Genomic DNA, 25,916 nt, shown 5'->3' on the forward strand with positions numbered 1-25,916 from the left:
GACAGGGTCTTGCTCTGTCGCCCAGGCTGGAGTGCAGTGCCGTGATCTCAGCTCACTGCAACCTCTGTCTCCTGGGCTCAAGCGATCCTCCCACCTCACCCTCCTGAGTAGCTGGGACCACAGGTGCATGCCACTATGCCTGGCTAATTTTTCTATTTTTTGTACAGACAGGGTTTCACTATGTTGCCCAGGCTGGTCTCGAACTCCTGACCTCAAGCAATCCGCCCACCTCTGCCTCCCAAAGTGCTGGGATTATAGGCATGTGCCACTGTGCCTGGCCTGTATTCATATTGTTGTATAATACATTTAAGATTTTTTTATTTGTCACTGATTTTGGGTTATGATATTCATTGATGTAGTTTTCTTCATGTTTCTTGTGCTTTGGTTTATTGAACTTCATATGTCTGAAGGCCTGTTATTTTAATCACATTTGGACAAATTTTGGTCACTGTTTCTTAAATATTTTTTCTATTCTCCTACCACCCTTCCCAGGAATCCCAAAGATATGTATATTTTTTCTGCTTATAATTGTAGATGGCTTTATTTTTTTCCCCAATCATTTTGCCCTGTGTTTCATTTTTCTATTGCTACATCTTCAAGTTCATTCTTTTTATTTTTATTTTTTCTGAGACAGGTCCTCACTCCTGTCACCCAGGCTGGAGTACAGTGGCATGATCACAGCTCACTGCAGCCTTGACTTCCCAGGCTTAGGCGATCCTCTCACCTCAGTCTCCCAACTACAGTCATGTGCCACAACTCTCAGCTAATTTTTTGTATTTTTAGAAGAGAGAGGGTTTTGCCATGTTGCCCAGGCAGTTCTTGAACTCCTGGGTGCCGGCGATCTGTCCACCTTGGCCTCCCGAAGTGCTGGGATTATAGGATGAGCCACTGTGCTCGGCCATTTAATTTTTGTGTTAAATCTTCTATTAACCCCATCTAGTGTATTTTTTATTTTGCATTGTTTTTTCTTCTGGACAACTGTTGACAGCCTAGAGATAAAGTTTTGTCGTGCCTCTCTCAACTCACCCCCTGCTTTATCCTATTGCTAGTGGTACATTGTCATTTTCATCCCAAGAAGTTTTATTTGGGTCATTTTTATGTTTTCCATGTGTCTCCTTAACTTTTTGACAGTTTTAAAAACTTTTAAATGTCTTTGCTAATTTTAACATCTTTGTCAGTGCTCAGTTTCAGTTGACTGACTTATCTCCTTACTGTGGGCCATATTTTTTTTGCTGCTTTGTATGTCTGATAGTTTTTACTAGATGTTTCACATTGTGAGTCTTATCTCATGTGCTGGCTACTTTTCATTCTTAGAAATATTCTTGATATTTGTTATGGGATGCAGTTGAATTACTTGGAAACTGTTTGATTCTTTCTAGTTTTGCTTTTAACACTTGCTAATTAAGACTGGGGCAGTACCTTGTTTAGGAGTCATTATTTTCTACTATTGAGGCTAGACCCTTCTGTCTCTTCTAATTTTGTGAATTCTGAAATTTTCTAGTTTGGCTGGTGGGAACAGGAACTCTTTCCAGTGCTGTGTGGGAGGTAGGTGTACTCTTCCCTGTAATCCTTTTGAGTGATTCTTTCCCCAGACCATGCATTGATTCCTCACACACATGCACTGATCATTATTAAGCGGAATACTGAAAGAGGACCCTGTGAAGATCTCTAGGGTTTTCTCTCTTTGCAGCTATTTTTTCTGTGGTACTCTGTCCAGATTACCAGCTGTTTTGGTCTCAGTAATCTCAGCTCTGTCCCCTCAACTCAGAGAGTCTACTGTTCTCTGCCTGGGTTTCTTCCCCTCTGCACTGCAGTCCAAAAAGTATCTCAAGGCAGTAAGCTAGGGTAAGGCTCACCTCATTTGTTTCCCAAATTTTGGAGATCATTGTTCTTTGTTGCCTGATCAGTGTCTTACAAATTGTTTCATAGAGTTTTGTCTGTTTTTTCTTGGCTTTACGTGGGAATGTAGATTTAGTTTTTGTTACTCTATCTGTCTTGGACATAAGCAGATGTCCCTTTTATCTACTTTTATTTATTTATTTTTTGAGAGAGGAGGTCTTGCTATATCAACAGGCTGGTCTCGAACTACTCAACGAATCCTGCTCCAGTCTCCTGAGTACCTGGGACTACAGGCATGAGCCCACTGCACCTTATTTACTTTTTAATGGGAAAAATTTGTGTTGGAATATTCTAGATGGAATTCTCTCTCTACTCAGACGTTAGAGAGATCAATATTAAGATAGTGCTGAGATTTTAAGAAAATCTGTCAAATTAAATAGTTAATTGAAACCAGATTAACAGAAAGTACTATTCTTAGCATTCAGAGATAGTGAATAAATTAGATGAGGCTGAGATTTATATTGCTTTATGGATACTTTGAATATGTAGGACAGGATTTCTTAAACAAGATAGCACAAATAATAAAGGGACGATTGATTCATTTTCATCTAAAAACACTATAAAAAATAAACAGTTAATATTTGTGGAGCACTTGCTGTGTGCCGGGTACTCTTCTAAGTACTTTAAATATATTAGGTCATGTAATCTTTACAACTCTTTGCAGTTTGGTTATTGTCACAGTGCTAATTTTTCACATGCAGCTGAGGCATGAAGCATAAAAAGCAAACAGTGAGCTATGGATTGGGAAAGTTTTATCTAACATATAATTGACAAGGTATTAGTCAATTATGTGAACTTTGACAAATCAATAAGAAAAAGATATCCATTTAAAAATGGGCAAAAGATACAAACATTAGTAGAAGCAGAAATGTACCATAAACATGTATATGCTAGTGAGCATATACAACCCTCTTGGAAAAACTTTTGGCAGAATCTGTTAACAATGAAGATTTGACTAACCTACAACCCAGTAAATCTTCTCCTAATTACATTCCCTGGAGAACGTCTCCCACATGGATACTGGGACATTCATAACAGCATTGCTTATAACAGGGTTTGATAATCTTTTCTTTAAAGGGCTAGATAGTAAATATTTTAGGCTCATGGACCATATGATATCTGTCACAACTACTCATTCTGCCATTGTAGTGCTAAAGCAGCCATATATTACAAAAATGAATGGGCCTGGCCGTGTTCCAATAAAATTTCACTTTAAAAGAACAGTCAGCTGGTTTGCCGATAGGTTGTAGTTTGGAGATCCCTAGTTTATAATTTCAGGAAATTGAAAATGGCCCAACTATCCATCAGTAGGAGAATGTGTACATAATTGTACTTAATAGTGGAATTTTGTAAAGTATTGAAAAATGAATAATCCTCACATATTAACATGATTAGTTCATACTAATGAAAAAGCACATGGAGGAATAATTTACCCAAAATGATAATGTATGTTACTTGTGTATACTTATGTAGTAAAGGTATAAAGAAATGCACAATCACTAAGATGAGAATAGCGGTGACATCTGAGGATATGGAGTAAGGATGCAGTCAGTCAGGAAAAGGATACAAGAGCTTCAACCCAGCCGATTTAGTGATGTTTTATTTCATAGGCTGGGTGTAGTGAACTTATTGCATTATTCATTAGACCTTTTTGTATTTCCTAAATATTTCATAATAAATTTTAAAAGAAATAAAGTAAATAACAGTGGTTAGAAAAAACATTTGTTCCTACTCCAGGTAGTTGTCACATGGCTCTTTCTTCCTCTCTGCTGCTCACATACCTGGTTCATTGGCCTCTCACTCCCAGAGAGGCATCTTTCTATCTTAGGCCCAAGACAGATCAGCTTTTGTCTTGGGCTGAGTAAATGACCTTTTTGCTCAGTCCGCTGCCGAATTGGCTTACTATAGGTTGGTGCAAAATTCACTGCAAATTTTGCTATTGAAAGTAATGGCAAAAACTGCCATTACTTTTGCACCAACATAGTATCTACAGTCTGTTGTTTTATAGTATGCGTCAAATCCTAATAGTTCCCCTTTCTCTAGCCTCTCATTTATTTTGCCTTTTGGATATACTCTTCCTAGAGAAAGGATCTAAATTTCTTAATGGAGACCACACAGGCAAAGGATTGCCTTTGGCATTTTCATGTATGCCTGGCTCACAGAGGCATCAGAATGCCTGCTTGGCATGTTTGTGGGTGAGATAGTGAGTCAAAAATAAAAGCTAAAACTGCATTTATTTATAAAGAGATTGAAGAGTTATTTATTGAGCATCTTTTTTGTGTGTGTTTGGTAGTCTTTCCTAGTGTGGAGTTCTTTCCATTATTTCAGTACCCTTCTCTAAACTTTTTGACTTTTCTATTTAAGATGTTCGATCAGGTAACAGATGTAGTCTGTGGAGCACTGACCTAGATCCTATGTGAAGTTACAAACAAGTGAATGCCAAACCCTTACAGAGTGTTTGAATTAATGGAGACTTAATTACATGATGAGGAGAAGAGTTGTAGCAGAGAATATATAGGGCAGCTGAGGTGTGCTCCTTAGAGGAGGGTGGAGAGTTTGCTCTGAGCCAGACCAGCAGGGTGGGGTTGGAGAGACCAGCAGGGCTTGCAAGGTATGGTCTAAACTGTGAACGTTTTCTTGCCTAAAGTAAAAGATGTATTTGTTGGTTAATGAATAATTATGTTAGCATTTGGAGAGAGAAGATACTTCAAAGTTGATATTGATTTCCAACAAGATTAAAAATATGATATGTATAACATTGTGATGTAGATTTAATTTGTATTCTTTTCATAAGAGGGAACTGGGAATGTCCATTTGGTGAGGGTACTTAAGTCTTAAAAGTATGCTTATTTAAAGACAAATACGTGGTAACATTTTTAAAGAAATGTTGGTATGTTTAGTAATATAAAGTTGCCTTTGGCTTAAGTAAGCTAGGCAGAACAAATAAAATGTGTAAGGAACTTAGAATAGAAAGTACTTGTAGTTACTTGGGGATAGGGTTGCCAGATTTGGCAAATGAAAATACTGGATGCCCAGTTAAATTTGAATTTCAGATAAGTAACCATTAATTTTTAGTATAAGTATGTCCCAAATACTGCCTGGGATGTACTTAATAAAAATACTTATTTATCTGAAATTCAAATTTAACTCAGTATCATGTATCTGGCAATCCTATTTGAGGATGAAGAACTTCAGTAATTTATACCAAGAAGGAAGTTAACTAGTCCTAAAACTAGATGTGATAATGTTTAATTTTGAGTGAATAACAGACTGTTGTAATGGTTTTGAATAGTCTTAAACTGTTCCATTTTGGGCAGGGCCTAACCAGCCATTTGCAGACAGACAGATAAAATGTTATTATAGTTGTGTTAACTTAACTTTGAACCTTGTAATACTGTGTCTTGATTAATCAAGGTAGCAGGAAGGAGAGGAGATCTCAGATCATTTCCAATAAGAGTAAAAACAAAATTAACTAAATTGAGGAATAAGTGGATTTCATGTTCACATAAATACATTTATAGTTAATCACTAGATTGCTGTAATGCAGGTATAGTTAGAAGCAGTTAGATTTTGGAGATTCTGGATATGGTCTGAAGGTATTCCATATCTTGATTAATGGTATTGATATTTACCCTGCTGCCTAAGGCAAAACCTGCAATCATATTGTACTTCTCCATTTCCCCCAAGTGTAATTAGTCTCCAAGTATTATATTGTGGAGTGTGCTTCAAATGTTTCTTCTCATCATTGCCTCTGCTTATTTCAGCCTTTCTATAATCCTGTCTGTGTCCTCCTTTGTCCAATCTCTCTTAGTAAATCTTCCCATCACCAGAAATTCTATAGTTCTTTTTAAAATGTGGAACTTATTACTCTATTCATTTGTTTAAATATCCTTAATGAGGCCTCAGTCATTTTCAGTTTAAGATAAAAATTATGGTCTTCAGGCCAAAGTGTAGTGACTCAAGGGGGATGGGAAAGAGAAGACCACCTATCCCTTTTTGGCATGATCAGGATCGTCTGGGAGCTTTCTAAAATGATTGGTATGGTAGTGTGTCATTGTTGCTGGTGAAAGTGGTCTTATCACTTAGCTTATACTAGGGCAGAAAGAAGGTTGCGGAGTAGTATCACAGAATGGCCCCTTTGGCCCTTTTATGAGTTGTTCTAAAATTTCTGTCCTTCATGATTTGTCTCTTTCTACATTCATCTTTTGCTCTGAACTTCTCATATCTCAAACTAGCCATATTATACTCTGTAAGTCCTCAAGTTTCCCATACCGTTCTGCTCATCCATTATATTACTTTTTGTAAGGTGTTCTCTGTAAAGGAAAGCCCTTTGCCCCCATTGTGTATTAATGAATCTACCACTTTCTTTCTAGACTGCTTAAATGATCCCTTACCCTCCTCTTTCCCCTGGAAGTCGTCTATGGTGTGCTAGTCGGGAAAGGTTGATTATGTTTCAGGAATAACCTCCAGATCTCAATGGTTTAAAACCAGAAAGCTTTCTTTTTCACTCATACTGTATGTCTACATGCGTCGTCTGGGTGCTCTGTTCCGTGGTATCATTACTGTGGGACTCAAGCTGACACAGCGCTATCATTGAACACTGACTCCTTAAAAAGCTTTAATTGAAAGTGACATGGCCACTCTGCTTACATTTCATTGGCTGAAGCGAGTCACATGTTCATAACTAACCTCAAGAGGTCAGAGAAGTACAGTCTATTATGTGCCTGAGAGAGAGGAACCAGAAATATTTCATGGAGAGCAGCAATTAGTGCATATGATGTCTCTAGCCTGATTAGTCTCTCTACTTCATATATCTATGATAATTTGTAAACCTCTGTATCTCACTAAATTGAAATTATAATAAACGTTGTAGTAATTCAGAATTTGATGCATTTGGTGATTGGCCCTAGACCTCTGAAATTCCTAGACAACTGGCTGGACAAACTAACCGTAGCCATTTCATTAACCTCACAATAATGAAATCCTTGTTTTATAGGTTTATATCAGTGGTTTTCAACCTTGGCTGTACTTTAGAATAACTTGCGGAGCTAAATAAAAAAAGATTCCTGACCCTCAATCCAGAGCAATTAAATCAGAATCTCTGAGGGTGGGCCCAGGCATCAGAATTTTTTAAGCTCTCCTTGTAATTCTGAGCTATAAACACAGTTAAGAACCTCTGGCTTACATTCATTGCTTATTTACTTTCTGGGGAGGCCCTTTGAAATAGGGCCTTGCTTTTATTATATTACCAAGACTTACTCTCTTTCCTTTTATTTTGCCACTAAAATAATAAACTACAGCAAGTTACAATCAAGTATTAATTTTTATATATACTGTGTATTTTCTGTCTCCTATATTACATTTTAAGGACTAGGACCACATCTAACTGATTTGTCATATACCCAGTGCATGTCATAGTATCTGCCATCCAGTTTCCCAAGTCTATTTTTTCTTTTTTCTTCCTTTTTTTCGAATAGTCATGCCCACATTCACCCATTTTTTTGGATTCCCTCTCCTCTGTATGGTGCTTTCTTTTTCTTGTATTGTTCCTTTGTCTTTCTCTTCTTTCATTAGATGAGGTAAATAACATTTGAGAAATAAAGCAAAATGTAATTATATTTGAAAAATGTAAAGCAAGATACACACAAACAGGAAGGTTATTTGTATTCTGTGTTAACACCTCCAGGGCCCAGCTTTTATGACTGCTTAGTGGCTCTAACAGCTGATCACAGTAGCATCCACTTAACCTTCAGCTCCTTTGATCAGTGATCCAGCTAATCCCAGCCTTGAACTCTGTGTCTTCTCATCCAGTGGTGTCCATTGCTTGAATGTCAGATAATCAGCTCTTTATAATATTATTAATTAAAAGAATATTTTGTTCTGAGAACTGTATATTAAAGAGAAATAATCTGGCTTTAAGACTATTAGTCAGATGTAACATCTATACAAATTCTATAAACTGAAAAGATACTCTATATCATAATAGTGAAATCTTGGGTCCTTAAGACTTAATATTTTGTGTGGAAAAATATATCATCTTATCCTTCAAATATTGTCTTATAACTGTGTATTTATTTTAGGCATGTCAGGGAACTCCAAAATGATTTATATTCTTAAGTGCTGAATATTTTTCATAAAGCCAAAAGTATGGATAAGGAAGAACATGTCTGTCTACTTTAAAGATGACCTTACTTATTTGAAAAGTCACATCCTCAGAAAAACAACCATTGAAATTTAAACAGTATTCACTCATGTTTGACTAATTAGGAATCCATGCTTTAGTTAGCCCATTTTATTGTTTAAAAAGCTTTGAGTGGTAATGTGTTTTATGTCTCTGTGCCTTTCAGTGTGTCATTTTTATCTTCCCAGAATGCCTTTTTCCTCCCTCCCCCTTTTCTTACTTGGAAAAGGTCTATATATTCCTTAATTCTTAGCATAAAGGAAGATTTTATCAAATAGATTGCTATCACTTATGTGTTTGTTCCCTATTTGTGCATCTATTTTTGTGCTTATTCTATATTGCAGTTACGGTTCTTCTCTTTCTTCCCTGCCTTCTACTTTGTAAACCTTTTCAGGGCAGGGACTTTCCTACTTGTGTGTAGCTAGTACATGGTATGTGGGCTGTCAAGTCTAGTTGTTGAGTGAATAAATAAAAACGTAGATTATTTGTATGTCTCTCTGTGTGTAATATTTCATACATGGCTTTGCATATTATAATTTAGAAGATGGGCTAGTTAATGAATTATGAATTATGGGTGCTTCCCAAAATAACCAGTTAATTTATTTTTTATTTATTTTTACATGTTTTGTGATTTAAATACATAAATAAATAGTACCATAGCTGAACAGTATTTTCAAAATGGCCACTGGCACTATAAGAACTCTAAAGCCAGTTGCAGTCTTTTGTGGAACAATTCTGATACCTCAGTGTTCTGTTATGAGACGTTTAGGTTCTGCTTGATTCCGGGCCCCTCTTTCCAGTTATAAAAGACAGTATGTTTTTGCCAATCTTAAATGTTTATATTTTCTGGTTTCTGAAGTTTGAGCTGATCTCCATGAATGATGCTACCTTTTTATATGTGTGTCAGATGGTGGGGGGTTGGTGGAGACAGAGTCTCACTCTGTTGCCCAGGCTAGAGTACAGTGGCACCGTGTTGGCTCACTGCAGCCTCCACCTCCCAGGCTCAAATGATCCTCCCACCTTAGCCCTCCAAGTGGCTGAGACTACAGATTTGAGCCACCACCCCTGGCTAATTTTTGTAGTTTTTTGTAGAGACGGTTTCGTCATGTTGCCCAGGCTGCTGAATGATGTTTTTTTTATAACAAAGGTAGTCGAGCATTGTGCTTGGTCCTTTCTTGTTGCAGTGGAGCATAGTGATTGTTACCCAAAGTGGGAGACAGCCATTTCCTATTGTGATGAGACAGATTTCATAGAAATCTAAAGTGATTGGTGCTCATGGTATATTTCACACACACACATAGAAACTTTTTGTTTTTAGTTTTTGTGGGTTGATAGTGGGTATATATATTTATGGAGTATACACACACATTTTTTAAATAGGTGAAAATTGTTTCAAAGTGAGTACCAAGGGTGGTCTTAAAGGGAAAGAAATGTCATAGTTAGGCATTGTGCACTGGGCTGCCAGCCCCTATGTTACTTTGATAGGGTCTCTTTATAACCAGATAATGGTGTCATTTCCCCCTCTCCCCTGCTATTACATCGCTTCACTCCACTGCCTGTTTCTTGCTGCAGTTTTTATATTCTCAAAATACTGGCTGCAGGGCCACCAAACTTAGGTGTGCTATATTGGAGGAACTCAGTAGGCCTAGGAAAAGAAACTTTTCAGAGAGGCAGGAACCGAATTTGTTAAATAATTAGAAAATTTCAGAGGAGGTGGGTGAGGTAGGAAAAGGATATAGAGTATGGTATAGGAATATAGTATAATTCTCATTGTTTGGCATCCTTGAACCATTATATTTCCCATTGTTTTCTTGTCTCTTGCCAATCAAATTTTTAATAAAGAAATATATCGTTGGTTAAAGTTACTCAAGAACCTAGGTGTATTTCAGCAGTGGGTGAAATTATGTCTTTATTGTCATGTTGGCAATTATTTATTGATTTATTATGCAGGGTACATAGTGTTAGGTATGTTTTCTAATGTTTAATTTTTACTCTGATATTATGAGTTTTTACTAAAGTCAGTACTTTCAGGATTACTCAGAGATGAAAGATGCAGTATATGTATATTTTTATTTGTAATATTTGTAATATTATATAATTGCATTTTATTTTAAATTTCTATAATGCTTAAAATTGGCAATATTAGTATTTATAAATGTAGCATTTGAAAAGCAATGCATCATTATTTTGACATTTCCATTCTTATTTTCTTTCTTTCTTTTTGTCTTTCTTTTTTTCTTTTAAAGAATTAATGAACCATCTGGAAACCTCTGAGATCATGCCATAAAAGGAATTTGGACTTTTTTGGCAACCAGTCATCAGGCTATGCTGTGATTATGCACCTTATCAGAATAATAAAACATAATTGGAAAGGTGTATTAACTCGTTTATGTTTTAAAACACTTTTATATTAAGGATTCTTGTATAGACATTATGGGAATAAAAAATTTCTACTGCTGTATCCCAAGGTTAAGATGATTAATGGGATAGTTGTTGGATCCGCAAACAGAAATGTAAAGGGAAACCCTATGTGATTAAATCGTTCTGAGCTATTTCTAAACACTATCTCCTCTATCTTCTTTTCCGTGTTAAAATAGGCAAATACAATTAGTTTATATGTTTTTCTGAGGGGAGAGTTGCAGTATTACATTGCAATTAATTTGCTCTGTTCTTCTCTTCTGAATAATATAGTCATTGAAACTGTCAGCCAAAGGATCTTTTTTTTGGAACATTTTTTTTAACTCTAAAAAGTAACAAGTTTTTTAAATTAATTGAAAGCAAACAGCTGAAATCATGCATTGAAAGGGTTAAGTCGACATGAAAGAATTCATTTCCACTTTAATGACCTAGCCTTGCTGGGTTAGGACGATGGGGAACATGCTTCTGACTTGTACTCCTATTGCCAATTAACACCTCCTATAACAGGTTGCCTTAGCTAGTCATTGAAGCTCATGCAGTAGAAATAGTTTACATGCAGCTTGTTTTTCACACTAGTTGTTTAATACTCACAAAATTAAAGTATTAAAAGGTTGTTTCTTACCTTGCTGGGTAAGAGATAAACAGTACAATGGTAGTTATTTGTATGTGTTTGAATTCATTTATGTTGCATTGTTTTTTTTTTAAGGGAATTTTTAATTGAGGAAACTGAATGTAGTGGTTTCATCAAAATTTTTGATTTTATGATAAAATTTGTTGAGGGTTATATTAGATACCATAAAATTAAGAATTATTTTCCATCAACTCAATAAATTATATGTTTAGGTTTTGTTTTAAAACATATAATCACCTTCATTTGTTCCTAAAGCCTATTTTCTTTTTTGTTATAAAGCATATATTTTAACAGACCTTTAAAAATAATTTTTAAAACACAGGACTAAATATGCACTTTTAAATAGCCATTATAAAAATAAGCCATATGTAATATTTAAATATTCAAACTCCTTTTCTTTTTTTTACAAATTTTTGAAATGCTTAATGTCATTTCCCGAGATAACTTCATATTTTTAGATATTTTTGGAATGTTGCAGTTCAGTGATGCTATTTATTTTACATTTCTTTTAAGTGACACTTTAGTTCATGTTTAATCAGCAGGTATTTTAATAACATAATAAAATTGGCTAAATAATTGATACCAGTTCACACTAAGAGAAAGGTGGAGTAATATAACTAATAGTGTTAACAAATTTGTTAAAAGGCCTGAGTAGGTAACACTTTGAGGCGTTAGTTTTTATGCTGTTATAATGGCAAATGCCTTTTTTTTTTTTTTTTTTTTTTTTTAAGCACTTAGTCAACAAGGGGTACCCATGTAAAAGTCACAGGTTTTTATACTGGATCAGATTTTAATCTTCTAAATGGAAAAAAAAAAAATCCACCTTATGCCTCAGTTAATTTAACCACATTTAAAATTTGTAAACCTGGATGATAGTATCTGTCTTACTAAATGTGTCACATCAAAACTCATTGTATTGAGGTTTGTTTGCCTTTGCAGAATTCATAACAGGTTTTATATCACTGGTTGCTTAGATTTTCATGAATGAATAAAGGCTGGTCACACTGCTTGTGCCTGTGGCTCGGCTTTTTACCCTACAGTTCTGTTAGATCACTGACTTATAATTTTAGTCTGTTTAAAGGCGTGGATTTTCCCCCTTTTTATAACAAACTTATTTTCAAGAGTCAGAATTACTTAAGTGATTTCACAGTTGCTTGTAGGAATTTAGTATTGAAGATTTATATAGCAAAAGTGATTATTTCAATTCCTTGTTTTTACAAGGGATATGTGCATTTTAGTTTCATATTTTTTACAGAAGTATGTAACTATAAATCATATTCCAATTTTCAAATGGTAATATTCATTTAAGTTTTAGCAGCAGACTGTGAAGTTGCAGAATATTCAGATGTTTCTTATTTACTTTTCTATTGTCAGTGATGTGTGTGCTTATTTTATAGTGGCATTGTATGAAAGATGAGACTATTTTATGCAGCTTAAGTACCTCTATTTATACTGGTGCCTTCGTTTATTCTAATAGGTATTATTAAATGACCTTGAAGTTTAAGTTACATCACATTCAATCTCCAGTAAATGACTTCCTGTTCTTTTTTTCTTTTAATGATGGTCAAATAGTTGTTATAAGGTCAACAAAGTTAACTTGAATAGTTCACATACTGTATAAGCTGATAATTTTAGAACTATGCTCTTAATTAAGCACCAGAAAAAAGACTTTTTTTCCATTACTTTTCTTTATAGTGGTAACAGCCTAAGCCAATTTTAAAAATTCAAAAAGTATTTGGAGGCCAGGTTTTCATTTGGTTTATATCATTATATAATTTTTTTAACCTCACTTTACCCAGCATTTCCCTGACTTTCTTAAACATAATAATTTCTCAATAAATAAAACATGATTGAAGTGATTGACACTGTAAATTCAGGTCATTTTTAGTCCTATATATAGGACATGTATAATTTGTCCTCATGTGATCACTTAGTCCATTTTACTTGAATGTAAATACAAACTAGCAATACAATAGTTATAACTGAAGTCTAACTTGAGAAAAAATGTTAACAGTTTCTACTTGTGAAATCTTTAGTTTCTCATTTATGTCTAGGATTGGAAATATGAGACATAAGGGTAGGGGTAAAGGGACTTGGAAACTTACTGTGGGTGAGGGATAAAAACCGTGTGCTGTCTCCTTTCCACTAGGTAGCTCCTCCCAATCCTGAAACTTTGTGTCTGCCCATTTCTGCCCATTACAACCTCATTAATCTGACCACTTCTACTCTACATTTCCCCTCACTGAAACTCTTGACTCATACGTTTTTCCCCTTAAGTCTTTTCATTTTTAAAATAGAGCCTGGCCGGTCACGCCTGTAATCCCAACACTTTGGGAGGCTGAGGCAGGCGGATCATGAGATCAGGGGTTTGAGACCAGCCTGGCCGACATGGTGAAACCCTGTCTCCACTAAAGATATCAAAAATTAGCCGGGCATGGTGGCACGTGCCTGTAATCCCAGCTACTTGGGAGGCTGAGGCAAGAGAGTCACTTCAATATCTTTATTTGCTCAGGGCATAGCCATCTAGCACATGAAGTATCTTGAAAACCCTTTGTATTTGAGACTTCTGTTTCTATAAGGAATTAGTGTCCTATTTTTGTTGTTTATTCAGTTCTTTTTCTGGAGATAGGGCCTCGTTGTCCAGGCTGGAATGTGCAGTGACACAATCACAGCTCACTACAGCCCCAGCCTCCTGAGATGAAGCAATCCTTCCACCTTAACCTTCTGAGTAGCTGGGAATACAGGCACACACCACCATGCCTGGCCAATCTTTAAAAAAAAATTGTGGAGATGCGGTCTTACTATGTTGCCCAGGGTGGTCTTCAGCTCCTGGGCTCAAGTGATCCTCCAGCTTCAGCCTCCCAAAGTGCTGGGATTATAGGTGTGAGCCACTGTGCCTGGCCCTACTCAGTTCTTTAAAATACATTAATACTAAGAATATAATTTTATATGCTTATATATATGCATCCATGATTTAATTCTTTGAACTGGTAATATATTTGAGAACTGTGCTTGCCTGATTTTTATTTTTCTATGATTTGTATGCTGTGATTTTTAAAAAGTCTCAAATGCTTTGTGTAACTTAGATTTCCCACAGCTTTTAATAAAAAGTTATTTTTTTAGGGCAAAGATTTTTTTTTAATTGGACTTGGAAAAAGGCATATTTTAATTTTCATATTAGTATCTATACAGTGTATAGTGCATTTTGCTCTCTATAGCCCACTGTGCCCATCTAGACTTCAGGAAATATGGGGAGACACTGAAGTGTTCCCTGTTCTCAGTGAGCATACTGACTACTTTTGAATAGGAAAGACATCTCAAGTTTTCTTTCCATTTTCTTTAATAGGAAATGGCTCCAGGTGGCAGAGGATTCTAAAATTATAAACAATGGAAGTGAACTAAGCTCCCAGAATAAAAGTAGATTTGGGCATCTGAAAATGGGATGGCGTACTGTACTGGAAAGTATATTACTAGTGTCAGAAGTTGCATTTTAGCTCTGATTGTGATACTTTTTAGCCTTGTGATTTATGTCGATGTAGATGTATATTTTGATTACCTCACAAGCTTCTCGAAGCTTTTGTTTAACCACACAGCTAAAGTGGTAGCACATGATGAATACTTAAGTATTATTTGTAGTTTGGGATTGGTATCTATCACACATTTGAAAAAAAATAAACAAAAAACAAAGATGTGTTTTTCCAGAGCCTGAAAAATTCCAGATTTTCTCTGATAGGACTATGTGGCTCATGGAATGATTTAAACTTCAGGTTAAACAAAGATAAACAGCTTTTTCCCACCCTGTAACATATATATATGTATGTATTTTTTTTTTTTTTGAGACTGTGTCACCCAGACTGGAGTGCAATGGCGAGATCATGGCTCACTGCAGCCTTGACCTGGGCTCAAGTGATCCTCCCACCTCAGCCACCCAAGTAGCTGGGACTACAGGCATGTGTCACTATGCCTGGCTGAGCCTTCCATATTGTTTTTTTTTTTCACCCGCTCTGTCACTGAGGCTGGAGTGCAGTGGCATGATTTTGGCTCACTGCAACCTCCACATTCTGTGTTCAAGCGATTCTCCTGCCTCAGCCTCCGAGTAGCTGGGATTACAGACACCCGCCACCACGCCCGGCTAATTTTTGTATTTTCAGTAGAGATGGAGTTTCGCCATGTTGGCCAGGCTGGTTTCAAACTCCTGACCTCAGGTGATCCACCCGCCTCTGCCTCCCAAAGTGCTGGGATTACAGGTGTGAGCTACTGCACCCAGCCCTATTCTGGGTAGTTGGGATTGCAAGTACATGCCACCACGCCTGGCTACTTTTTTGTATTTTTAGTAGAGACGGGGTTTCACCGTGTTAGCCAGGATGGTCTCGATCTCCTAATCTCATGATCTGCCTGCCTTGGCCTCCCAAAGTGCTAGGATTACAGGCGTGAGCCACCACGCCTGGCCTTCATATTTATTTCATCATGTATTTCTGATGTAATTAGTGTCTATTATTCTTTGCCCATGTTTCCATTATGGTTTTAGTATTTTTAATTTGCTTGTGTACTGACTTTTTGTCATAAATGGGAAAACTATTTTTTCAGGGTGTTTTGTTTTAAAGTTTTTAAGTATTTAGAAATGTAGATTATGTTGGCAATTTTATGTTCCTTTATTTGTTCAGTTGAGTTTGTACCTAAAATGTGCTTCTTCACCCAGATCAAATAGACATTCACCAATATTTTTGGCATAGCATTTGTTACACTTTAATTTTTTAAAAAAACATGTAACTCTTTAATCCATCTGGGTGGTGGTATAACATGATATAGGAAAGGAAATTTAGTTTTAAATGCTTCCAGTACTAAGAAAAAATGAAAAATTAAAATAGAATATGTTCAATTCGATGGTGATAACTTTGAAATCTAAATGAAATGAAACTTTCTGCAACACCGTAATAGTTCATCTAGTCTCAAGATATAGATAACCTGAATTTATCAATACAACTGAAAAGGTTATAACAATTAGCCACAGAACAGCCTCAGAGCCAAATGTTTTAATAATGAACACTTCCAAAATTGAAAAACATGGATAGATTTTTTTATTCACATACATACTATTGGAACATAGAAAATGGAAAACTTTGTAATTGGGAAACTTGTAAATTTTTCAATTTGTTTTATAACTCTAACATAATGATATCAAAACCTGGCAAATTTCACACACACAAAAATGCCAGAACAATCTCACTTACGAGAAAAAGAAAACATAAATGAACAAATAGTAAAGAAAACATGAACAATTAATCTAGAAGTACAAAGATGATTTAATAGTGGGAAATATTAATGTAATACACCACTGAAGAAAGGTAAGGTGAGTGAACCAGTGGCCATTGTGGCTTCTTTTAAACAAAAAATGTTGGTATCTCATTGACAAATTTTGCTCAGTCTTTTTGTTTTGTTACTTGTAAGCAGCATACACATGAATTTCCATTTTAAACCCATTATGAGAGGATTTTATCTTTTAACAAGGGACTTTAATCCATTTATATGTTTTCATAACTAATATATTTGATCTTACCTTATGTTGCTTGGTATTTTTTTCTTCTTTCTTGATTTCCTACTGTTATTTTACTGTCAGTATTGTGTTTGGTCTTTCTTCCCCAGTGACTTAGTAATGTGTACATTGCTTTTTAATTTTAATTTAAAAAAATTTTTTGAGACAGGGTCTCACTCTGTTGCCCAGGCTGGAGTGCAGTGGTCAACCATGGCTCACTGCAGCCTCAGCCTTTCGGGTTCAAGCCATCCTCCCACTGAGCCTCCTGAGTAGCTGGGATTACATGCTTTTTAATTTTTGCAGTGGTTAAAGTTGTTCAAAAAACTAATTTATGTTTCTAGAATAGTAAAAGTCAACACTTACATCTGTATTTTCCCCTACTGTAAAAGATAGAGCATATTGTACACTTCATTTCTCCCTCCTGCCTGTATAGTTACCTGGATAGTGGTGGATTCGGATCCTGATTATTTACATTATTTATATCTATATCTTTTTAACTGCATTCAGTGGTTGTAACAGATTTCTTTATATGATGACTCTTCCATTTTTTAGCTTTTAATATTTATTTGAGGAGTGGGATGCTCAAGTGGATCTTTTATTCAAGAAGCTCTTTCAGGGGAAATATATGGAATCCTATTTTCTGAGCCCTTATGTATTTAGTAATGTATTTGTGGGCCTTTGGATGTTTTTTAAAAATTAAGTATAAAATTCTTTACTTTCAGTTTTTTACCTAAAACTTTGAAGATTTGCTTCATTGTTTTCTGCCATCTAATGTTGCAAATAAATCCAAAGTCAGCCTGTGTGGCATTTTTTTCCCAGCAGGCTGTTTGGTTTCTCTACTCGTATGGTTTTAGACATTTTACTTTATGTAATTGAGATTTAGCTAAGATTTTTCAAGATACAGTTTTTTATTCATTGATTATTGCCTCACATATGATGGTCCCAAAGGTGAACTTTTTTTTAAATTCAAGAAAATTTTCTTCAGCTTTGCCTTTGTTTATTGTTTCTGTTTATTTTATCCTTAGAAACAACTGTATATTTTAGCTTTAAGCTCTTGTCTGTCCTGTAATTCAGGTGTCCCCATATGAGTCTGTGACCATAGAAACCAGGCCACACAGCAAGAGGTGAGCGGCAGGCAAGCAAGCATTACTGCCTGAGCTCCACCTCCTGTCAGATCAGTGGTGGCATTATATTCTTATAGGAGCACAAACACTATTTTGAACACCCATGTGAAGGATCTAGGTTGCATGCTCCATCTGTAATGCCTGATGATCTGAGGTGGAACAGTTTCATCTCAAAACCATCCTCCTTGCCCCAAAACTCGAAAAATGGTCTTCCATGAAACCGGTCCCTGGCACCAAAGAGGTTGGGGACTGCTGCTCTAAATTTATTATATTTCTAAAAGTTTTCATCTCTAACTTTTTACTGTACATTTTGGGACATCTAGAAATTTATATTGTATATCACTGAATTAAATTTGTTATAATACTTTTACCCTTGTTTCTCCTAGTGTGATTTTAATTCTTAATTATTTTTCATCTTTTTATCTTGGTCTGTCCTCCAGCTTTCTGTTTCAAAGATAAAGAACTTCTGTTTTACTGATGTCAAATCGTTTTCTAAAATTTTGTTCATGATTCCTGTATTTAGGTGACTTTCTTTTTGAATCACCAGAATACTGCCCCCCAGGAGTGTTTGCCAAAAGATAATGTATGTAGATGGTCCACAGCCCCACGTTTGTCTCATCTTGGGAGCGAATTGGGTCAGCTTTGTATCTGTGAAACAGGAAAAGTTCCCTTGTCCCCTTCACAGGGCATTCGATTGGGATGTGGCCTGCTTCTTCAGTGCCCCACTGCTCACACCTCTAGGGGAGCACACAGACAGGCAGGCTATGGAGCACCGACCCCACAGCAGTGTCTAGGATTGAGTGTTTACAGCTGAAGCCCCAGTGGGTGTGTGTTATAGGGTGCTCTTTTAGTTTAGCCATCCATAGGTGGCTTGTGTTAGACAGCTCAATTAGACCCCCTGCCTTACTGCAAGGACAGAGGCCTTTCTGTATCTGGGGGTTCTTGCCTTGGTGTACTGGAAGAATCAGATCACACATGGGCTTGGAGATGAGTGCAAGGTTTTACTGAGTGGAAGTAGCTCTCAACAGATGGGGGAGCCAGAAGGGAGATGGTTTTCCACTGGAGTCAGGACACTCTCCTCCAACTGCCCTGGCCAAACTCTGCTTCATTCTGCTGGTTGATAGCCTGCCTGCGTGCTGGTTTGCTCCTACCCCAGTGGTTTCTCTCCATGTCCAGTCGTTTGTGTGTCCCTCCGCTGATGTGCTCCTCTCTCATGTTCAGCCACCAGTGTCTTCTTCTGCTGATGTGTTCTGTTCCTCTCAATGTCCAGCCACTTGTGTCTTTGCCTGCTAGGGTCTGAGAGTTTTAATAGACACAGCATGGGGGAGTGGCAGGCCAGGGTGGTCTTGGAAATGCAACATTTGGGCAGGAAAACAAAAATACCTTCACCTAGGTCCATGAGCGCAGGCCCAGTGGTGGTGCCTTAGCCAGGGGCCACACCCTCCTCTACCCAGCCCTGCCTTGGCCCCCCTCCCCCCATATCAGCTGTTCATGTTCTTACATACCTCTCTGAGCTCAGTTTTGAGTCTTTAATGGGGTTTTCTTCTATTGCCTGGTTTTTGCTATTCTGAACAGGTGAGCATGTAGGAAAACAACAGCCTTAGATAGTCACTGCTGACTGAGATCTTTAGTATCTGTCCCATTGACAGTGTATTATATGCGATTTCTCTCTCTCTCTGGCAGCATTTCACTGCTACCAACCTTCTCTAGTTCTTGCCCACAGTAGTGAAAGGGGCAGCAGTATCACTGGCTGCTATTTTAAAAACAGCACTCATGGCTGGATGCGGTGGCTCACGCCTGTAATGCTAGCACTTTGGGAGACTAAGGCGGGTGGATTGCCTGAGCTCAGGAGTTCGAGACCAGCCTGGGCAACACAGGGAAACCCCGTCCCTACTAAAATACAAAAAATCAGCCGGACCTGGTGACGTGCCCCTTGTAATCCCAGCGCCTCAGGAGGCTGAGACAGGAAGAGATGCTGGAACCCAGGAGGCGGTGGTTGCAGTGAGCCAAGATCGCGCCATTGCACTCCAGCCTGGGCGACAGAGGGAGACTCCGTCTAAAAAAAAAACAAAAATGAAACAGCATTCATACAATAAACAGCTGCATAGTCTTCTCTTAGTACATGGCTTTCTTGTTAGTATGTTTCTGAATCAGAAGAAAATCCATTGTGTGTTAGTATGTTTCTGAATCAGAAGAAAGGCCACTGACATGTGGCTTGCTTCCTCTCTCTCAGGGTAACTCTAGTTGGTATTTTTCTTTTCTGTTCCATTGGCTTGCAGTAGTACCTTAATTTATTCATTCATTCTTTCAATCAGTACTTATTAAGTTCTTACTATGGCCCAGGCACTTTTCTAGGTACTGGTTATATATATAATATTGAACAAAATAGTGTTTCTTCCTTCTTTGGTGGCAGAAATAGTTTCTGGATTCTTTCAGTAATGCATTTTGGTGATGGTTTGATGTTTTATTTCCCTTTTTTTCTAAAAAAAAAATTTTTCAGGCAAGTTGAGAAAGGCTGTATTAAAGCTACAGTCAAGATACCAGTTTAACTTCTTTCTCCATATGCAATGTTTAAGGTTGCTCTGGATCCAGGAATAACTTTAGAATACAGTGTTCATTAACCTATTTTTCTACTTTTATTTTATTTTAAATTGGCAAATAATTATATATAGTGGTGGGGGGGTGATGTTTTGATAAATATGTATGTTATGGAGTGATCACATAAGGCTAACATATCCATCACCGCAATATTTATCATTTCTTTGTGCTGAGAACATTTAAAGTCATCTTTTAACTATTTTGAAATATACATTATTATTAACTGTAGTCACCAGGCTATGCAGATCACCAGAATCAATTCCTTCTGTTTAACTGAAACCTTATTATTATCCTAACCTTTTAAGGCTACTACTACTTCCCCCAAACCTCTCATCACAACTAATTTATTGTTGTCATCACCTTTTCCTTAATCTTTCTTAACTTTCTAAGTGAAATGAGTAAAATTATCATACCACTAAAATTAGGTTTATTTGATGACTTCAGCAAGATGCTTTGCCCTGTTGTTACTTTAGCAGAGTTTTCATTCTGAAAGAGATCTTAGCTATTTGAAAAATAAGCAATAAAACTGCATTAGGTGATAATAGATGAAGAATTTGGTCAGTTTCCAACTTTATTGCCTGGCATTTATGGTGAAAATTAAATTTGAGGGACTTGATTTTTCCCACCACTTTGAACAAAAGTAAATAAAAACAAAATTCTTTTATTTAGAGAAAACTTATTCTAGAACCTTTTATACTTAATGCTTCCAGTAAATATATGAACTTTTAAAACAATACAAAGTAATAGAATTTAACACACACACACACACACAAAAGCACAAAGTACACATAGACCTATATGTATGGAATATAAAGCGATTGTTTACTTTCAGTATGTAAAAGTATAAATGGGAGAGAGAATATGGCTTACAATTTGGATAAGGTAACATGTTGTTTACCTAATTTGTAATAGAGTTATTGTCAGGGAAAGGGAACTTTAAGCAAAACACGACCTGGCAATTATAAGTCATATCTCATTATAATTTCCGAGATTGTCCAATATTAAAAAACAACAAGCTTTTTAGGTGCACTAATTGTGGGGCAGAATCACATTTATAAGATTGTAGGCATCTTGAGGGTAAGAACTATATGTCAGTTACCTTGTGCAGCTGAATGTTATAGTCAAGAGAAGTTTGCTTCCTTTCAGGAAGAAGATAGAATCCTTAAAGGAGAAACATAGTGTCTTCCTTAGTAGTACTTGTTTTAAAGGTAGTGGTTAGGATTTTGGAAGTATTTTCACATCAGCTATACCTGTCTCAACTGGTTTGTTCACACCTGGGGCAATTGTGTTAAATTTGTTGTTGTATAGGGGGAGGGGAACAGCTTCATTAGGTGACATGCAGAGGATGTTGTTCACAGCTCTTTCACCCAGGGATTAGAAGTCTTCTTTCCCCTTCTCCTCCACTGTAGCGATGAATTTGCAAAGGAATCCCATAGCCTTAATCTATTAATACATTCTGTCTTTAGCTGAAAATCAAGAAGCTCAGAGAATTTGCTGTTTGTGTTGATGCTTTAGTTAATTGTGCTAGTCCATCAGCATTTCACATATACACACTGTGGTAACAAATGTGGCTAATTGGTACATTATAGCCATGTTGTAGCCAAGGTAGATTGGCATTGCCGAAAGACTTAAACTTTATGTCCATTAGACCCTTGGCTTAGTATTAAGTTTTACCTGTTTTCTACAGGTTCGATATTTGCAAATGTGTTTTGATTATGTTGTAGCCAAATAAAAGGATTCTTGCCATGTTTTTCAAAACTATTTTAAAAATATCAAGTTTATACCACATGTAACTTGAATTTTAAACTCAACTCTGTGTTTGTTTTAATAATAATTGATGTATTTGTTTCTAGGGGCCACCTACAGATGCTCCTGCAGTGGACACAGCAGAACAAGTCTATATCTCTTCCCTGGCACTGTTAAAAGTAAGTAATGAATGTAGTTACTTGCTTTAGAGAACTCTGTTGCTTTCACTGTATCTTTTACTTTGGAATATTTGTCACCTTAATCCTCTCAGACATAAATAAGCTATTGTTTTAGGTACATTTATAAAAGGAGTTTTTTATTTTCACTGGAACAAAATTTGGTTTTTGTTTTATAAAGAGGAACCAGAGACCTCAACGAAATTTGCTTTGTGTCCACATCTCTTCCTTTCTACAGATGTTAAAACATGGCCGTGCTGGAGTTCCAATGGAAGTTATGGGTTTGATGCTTGGAGAATTTGTTGATGATTATACCGTCAGAGTGATTGATGTGTTTGCTATGCCACAGTCAGGAACAGTGAGTACTTTTATTACTGCCTGCTGCAAGTAAATTTGTTTCTTTTCATTTTTCTTTTCCTATGCAAACTAACTCTCATCATATTACATTTTCTCTTTCCAATAGGAAAAGTTAATCATAAGTTTGATAGAAATTTTTAGATTGTATTGAATTAAATCATTAATCTTTAAAACGCAGCATAACTTCTTATAGGTCTACAAACTGAATGATGTTAATGCTAAATTTCTTTTCTCAGTCCTTCAGCTTAAACTGGTGTAAAATACTGGATTTAAAAGTTACTTACCCTATAATAGCAGAGTGTTAGTTTGATTTTGAACCAAGTGTTCAAAAGATTTGAGATTCTCTTATTTAGATTTTCAACTCACATATACTAGTTCTTATGTCTTGTTCCCATTGTTTTGAAATATGTCATTTAAAAAATGTTCTGTATATGGTGATGAATGACTTTTTAAGCTTTTCTTATTAAAATGTTAAGTTAAAGCAAAACAAAACAAAACAAAACAATAGCAAACCTGAATATTTTTTTCCCAGGCATGGTATTTTGTTTATATGCACCATACTCCATACAAATTACCTGCATAGAATACATTATTCTTTCTAGAGATGTTTGTTTTGTTTTGCCTTTTTGTTTGATGCATTAGACTTGTGTTGATAGATGTGCATTTTGACTGAAAGAAAATAGCCAAAAAACAATAACCATTCCATCTACCTTCCAAAAAAAAAACCACAAATATCCTTTTCACCTGTTTTCTTAGAAAAATATGCATGTATTTTTCCAAGCGATATTTATTTCTTCTTTGCTAGGCAATATTTCTCTTACTGAGCCTTGTAAAAGAAGGATTAAAGAAATTGTTGTTATAAAGCTGTTTGTTCTATTCGAAGCTCTGTAAGTTTATTTTGATAAGGTAGATGCTAGAGAACAAGTTACAATTTTAAGTACTGTAATATATATAGTATGTATATTAAAAATAAGCATTTAAAATAGAATATTTGCTACAGAATGCAATATATTTAAAATAATGTAAAGTTTTCTCTAAATAGATGAATCTGTTGAGGTAAACTAATTTGGATCTACTGATTTTATCCATCTCGATATCCATTATATTTATTTTATACATTTGGAAATAGAGAAACACTCTACATGTTAACTAAAGGTTTAGATTTAAATCTTAGACTATTTATTACTTGTATCTATCTTTTTATATTAGGCTACATGAAACACATAAAACTAACTTATATATGTTATGGGTACTTATGTAGATACCCATTATAATACATCGTTCTTAGGCTTTAATATCATTACTTCCATGTAAATGCTTGTTTGACAATATAAAATAAAAGATTTTGATCCCTATATTCACTCTAATTCTATTTTCTAGTGTCATAGAATTAGAAAGTTTTTCTTCTGACCCCGGAGTCAGTAAACTTTTTCTATAAAGACATATGTCTCTGTTGCATATTCTTCTTTTTTAAGACAGTCCTTTTAAAGTATATATATGAAAAGAAAGAAAAAACTGAAAACATTCTTAGCCTATAAGCAGCAGATTGCATACCCCTGTTCTTGAGGATGTACTCTCTGTTGGAATTCAATATGCGTACTGTTTGTTTTGGTGGGAAGGAAGTGCTTATGTTAACTAGTTTCTTTAAGTACATTAGATTTAGATTCCTGAGGTTAGAAGAAAGCCTTGGGAGCTATAAAGACAGTACTCTATCGCCAGAGAGATGATCTGAACCTTTTATTTCTTCCTTGTTCAAATATCTTATTTTGGTTGAACTAGCAAAATAATGCTGTATGTAAGAGACTTGAGGCTGTTTCATTATGATAGCTGAATATTTGTAGAACTTTGGATGAGGCTTATTTTAGTCATCAGTTATGATAGGATGGCATTAGGAAGTATGCATGCCTAGATAGGTCGAACCAATAGTTATGGTTGGTTCAGTTATTTCGTATTTCTGGTAAACATATACACAGCAATGGCCATATACTCTTAAAGAATCTTGAAAGTTGGCTTAACTCGTTCGCCAACAGCAGTTTGGTAGTTGGCAATTTTAGAAGCTTGATTGGTATGAGGTTTATAATTGAATGACTTGAGTAGGTATCAAATGTAGGTATCAAAACCTATAAAATGATTTTGGCAACCCCAAATAATATACATAGGGAAGCTTTCTTTTTTTCCAAATTTACAAAAATTAATAATTTTTCTTTCTTTCTAAATCAGGGTGTCAGTGTGGAGGCAGTTGATCCAGTGTTCCAAGCTAAAATGTTGGATATGTTGAAGCAGACAGGAAGGTAAGCATTTTAAATGATCAGTTAAAGAAATAATGGGAAATATTTATAGAAACATACCTCAAAGTTATAGATGTTTATCAATGTCATTTCTAGAAAAAGTGGTCATGTAGTTGACATAAAAGTATTTGTAAATATCAGTGCCATGCACCGCCTGTCTAGTGTATCTTCCCTTTAGAACCAGAGAAATTTGCCCATCAGAGAACTGCCTCATGTTAAAATTCTTGACTGTCACATAGAAAGCTTGGGCTGTAGCTTCCCTCTGTTTAGCATATGGAGTTACTGTCTAGTCACTTATAATTGAAAGAGCTTGTATGTTCCATGTATTTGAGAGTTGCAACTGAATGAGATTATGAATATTTAATTATGTTTGTAGGCATAGTTTTAAAGACAGAGAAAGTATAATCCAAATATTCTAAAGTTTTTTCCTCAGACCAAATCTCTCAATAGTTGTCATTCTCTTGCTCAAATTCTTCTGCTGTGGAAACAACTTCAAAATTAATGTTAGCAAAAGGCTCAGCAGCTGAGCAGAACAGTGCAAATTGGTTTTTGACTGAGTTCCTAGTTCTACTGCTGGTTTAATTGATATTTAATCCTTTCACAACAGTGGATCCTGGTGTCCATTGTTAAAAATGTACTCTGTGCCTGGAAAATCCAACTCCCAGAGCTAAGGAGTTAAAGAGTAGATATTTACTTGAATGCTGAAAGGGTAAAAACTGGCTCTGAGAAACTGTGGTAACAAGGTGAAAAACTGAAAGCTTTATCTACCACTGCTAATGTGCATCTCTTAATGATAGCACTCCTTTGTCACACATATTCATTTCCATGTTTTCTGGATAATATGGTGTACAATTTCAGGGTTTCTAATGGTGCTTTTTCACACCTGTGTGTTTTTCATCTCTTCTTAATTTATACCCCGTTAGTGTGTTGTTTCTTTTCATATCATAAATGTATTACTTGTTCTG

General features: G+C 35.9%; 1 protein-coding gene across 1 annotated transcript in view; it reads left to right on the forward strand.

The window, feature by feature from the left end:
* Positions 1–25,916, forward strand: part of PSMD14 (proteasome 26S subunit, non-ATPase 14) — a 102,404-nt gene that overhangs the window by 35,759 nt on the left and 40,729 nt on the right. The window contains exons 4-6 of the mRNA XM_009237777.4: positions 22,238–22,309; positions 22,545–22,664; positions 24,884–24,954. Of these exons, the coding sequence (XP_009236052.1) occupies positions 22,238–22,309; positions 22,545–22,664; positions 24,884–24,954 (263 nt within the window). The remainder of the gene's footprint in view (positions 1–22,237; positions 22,310–22,544; positions 22,665–24,883; positions 24,955–25,916) is intronic.

Source organism: Pongo abelii, chromosome 11 (assembly GCF_028885655.2).
Source record: "Pongo abelii isolate AG06213 chromosome 11, NHGRI_mPonAbe1-v2.0_pri, whole genome shotgun sequence".
Taxonomy (NCBI): Eukaryota; Metazoa; Chordata; class Mammalia; order Primates; family Hominidae; genus Pongo; species Pongo abelii.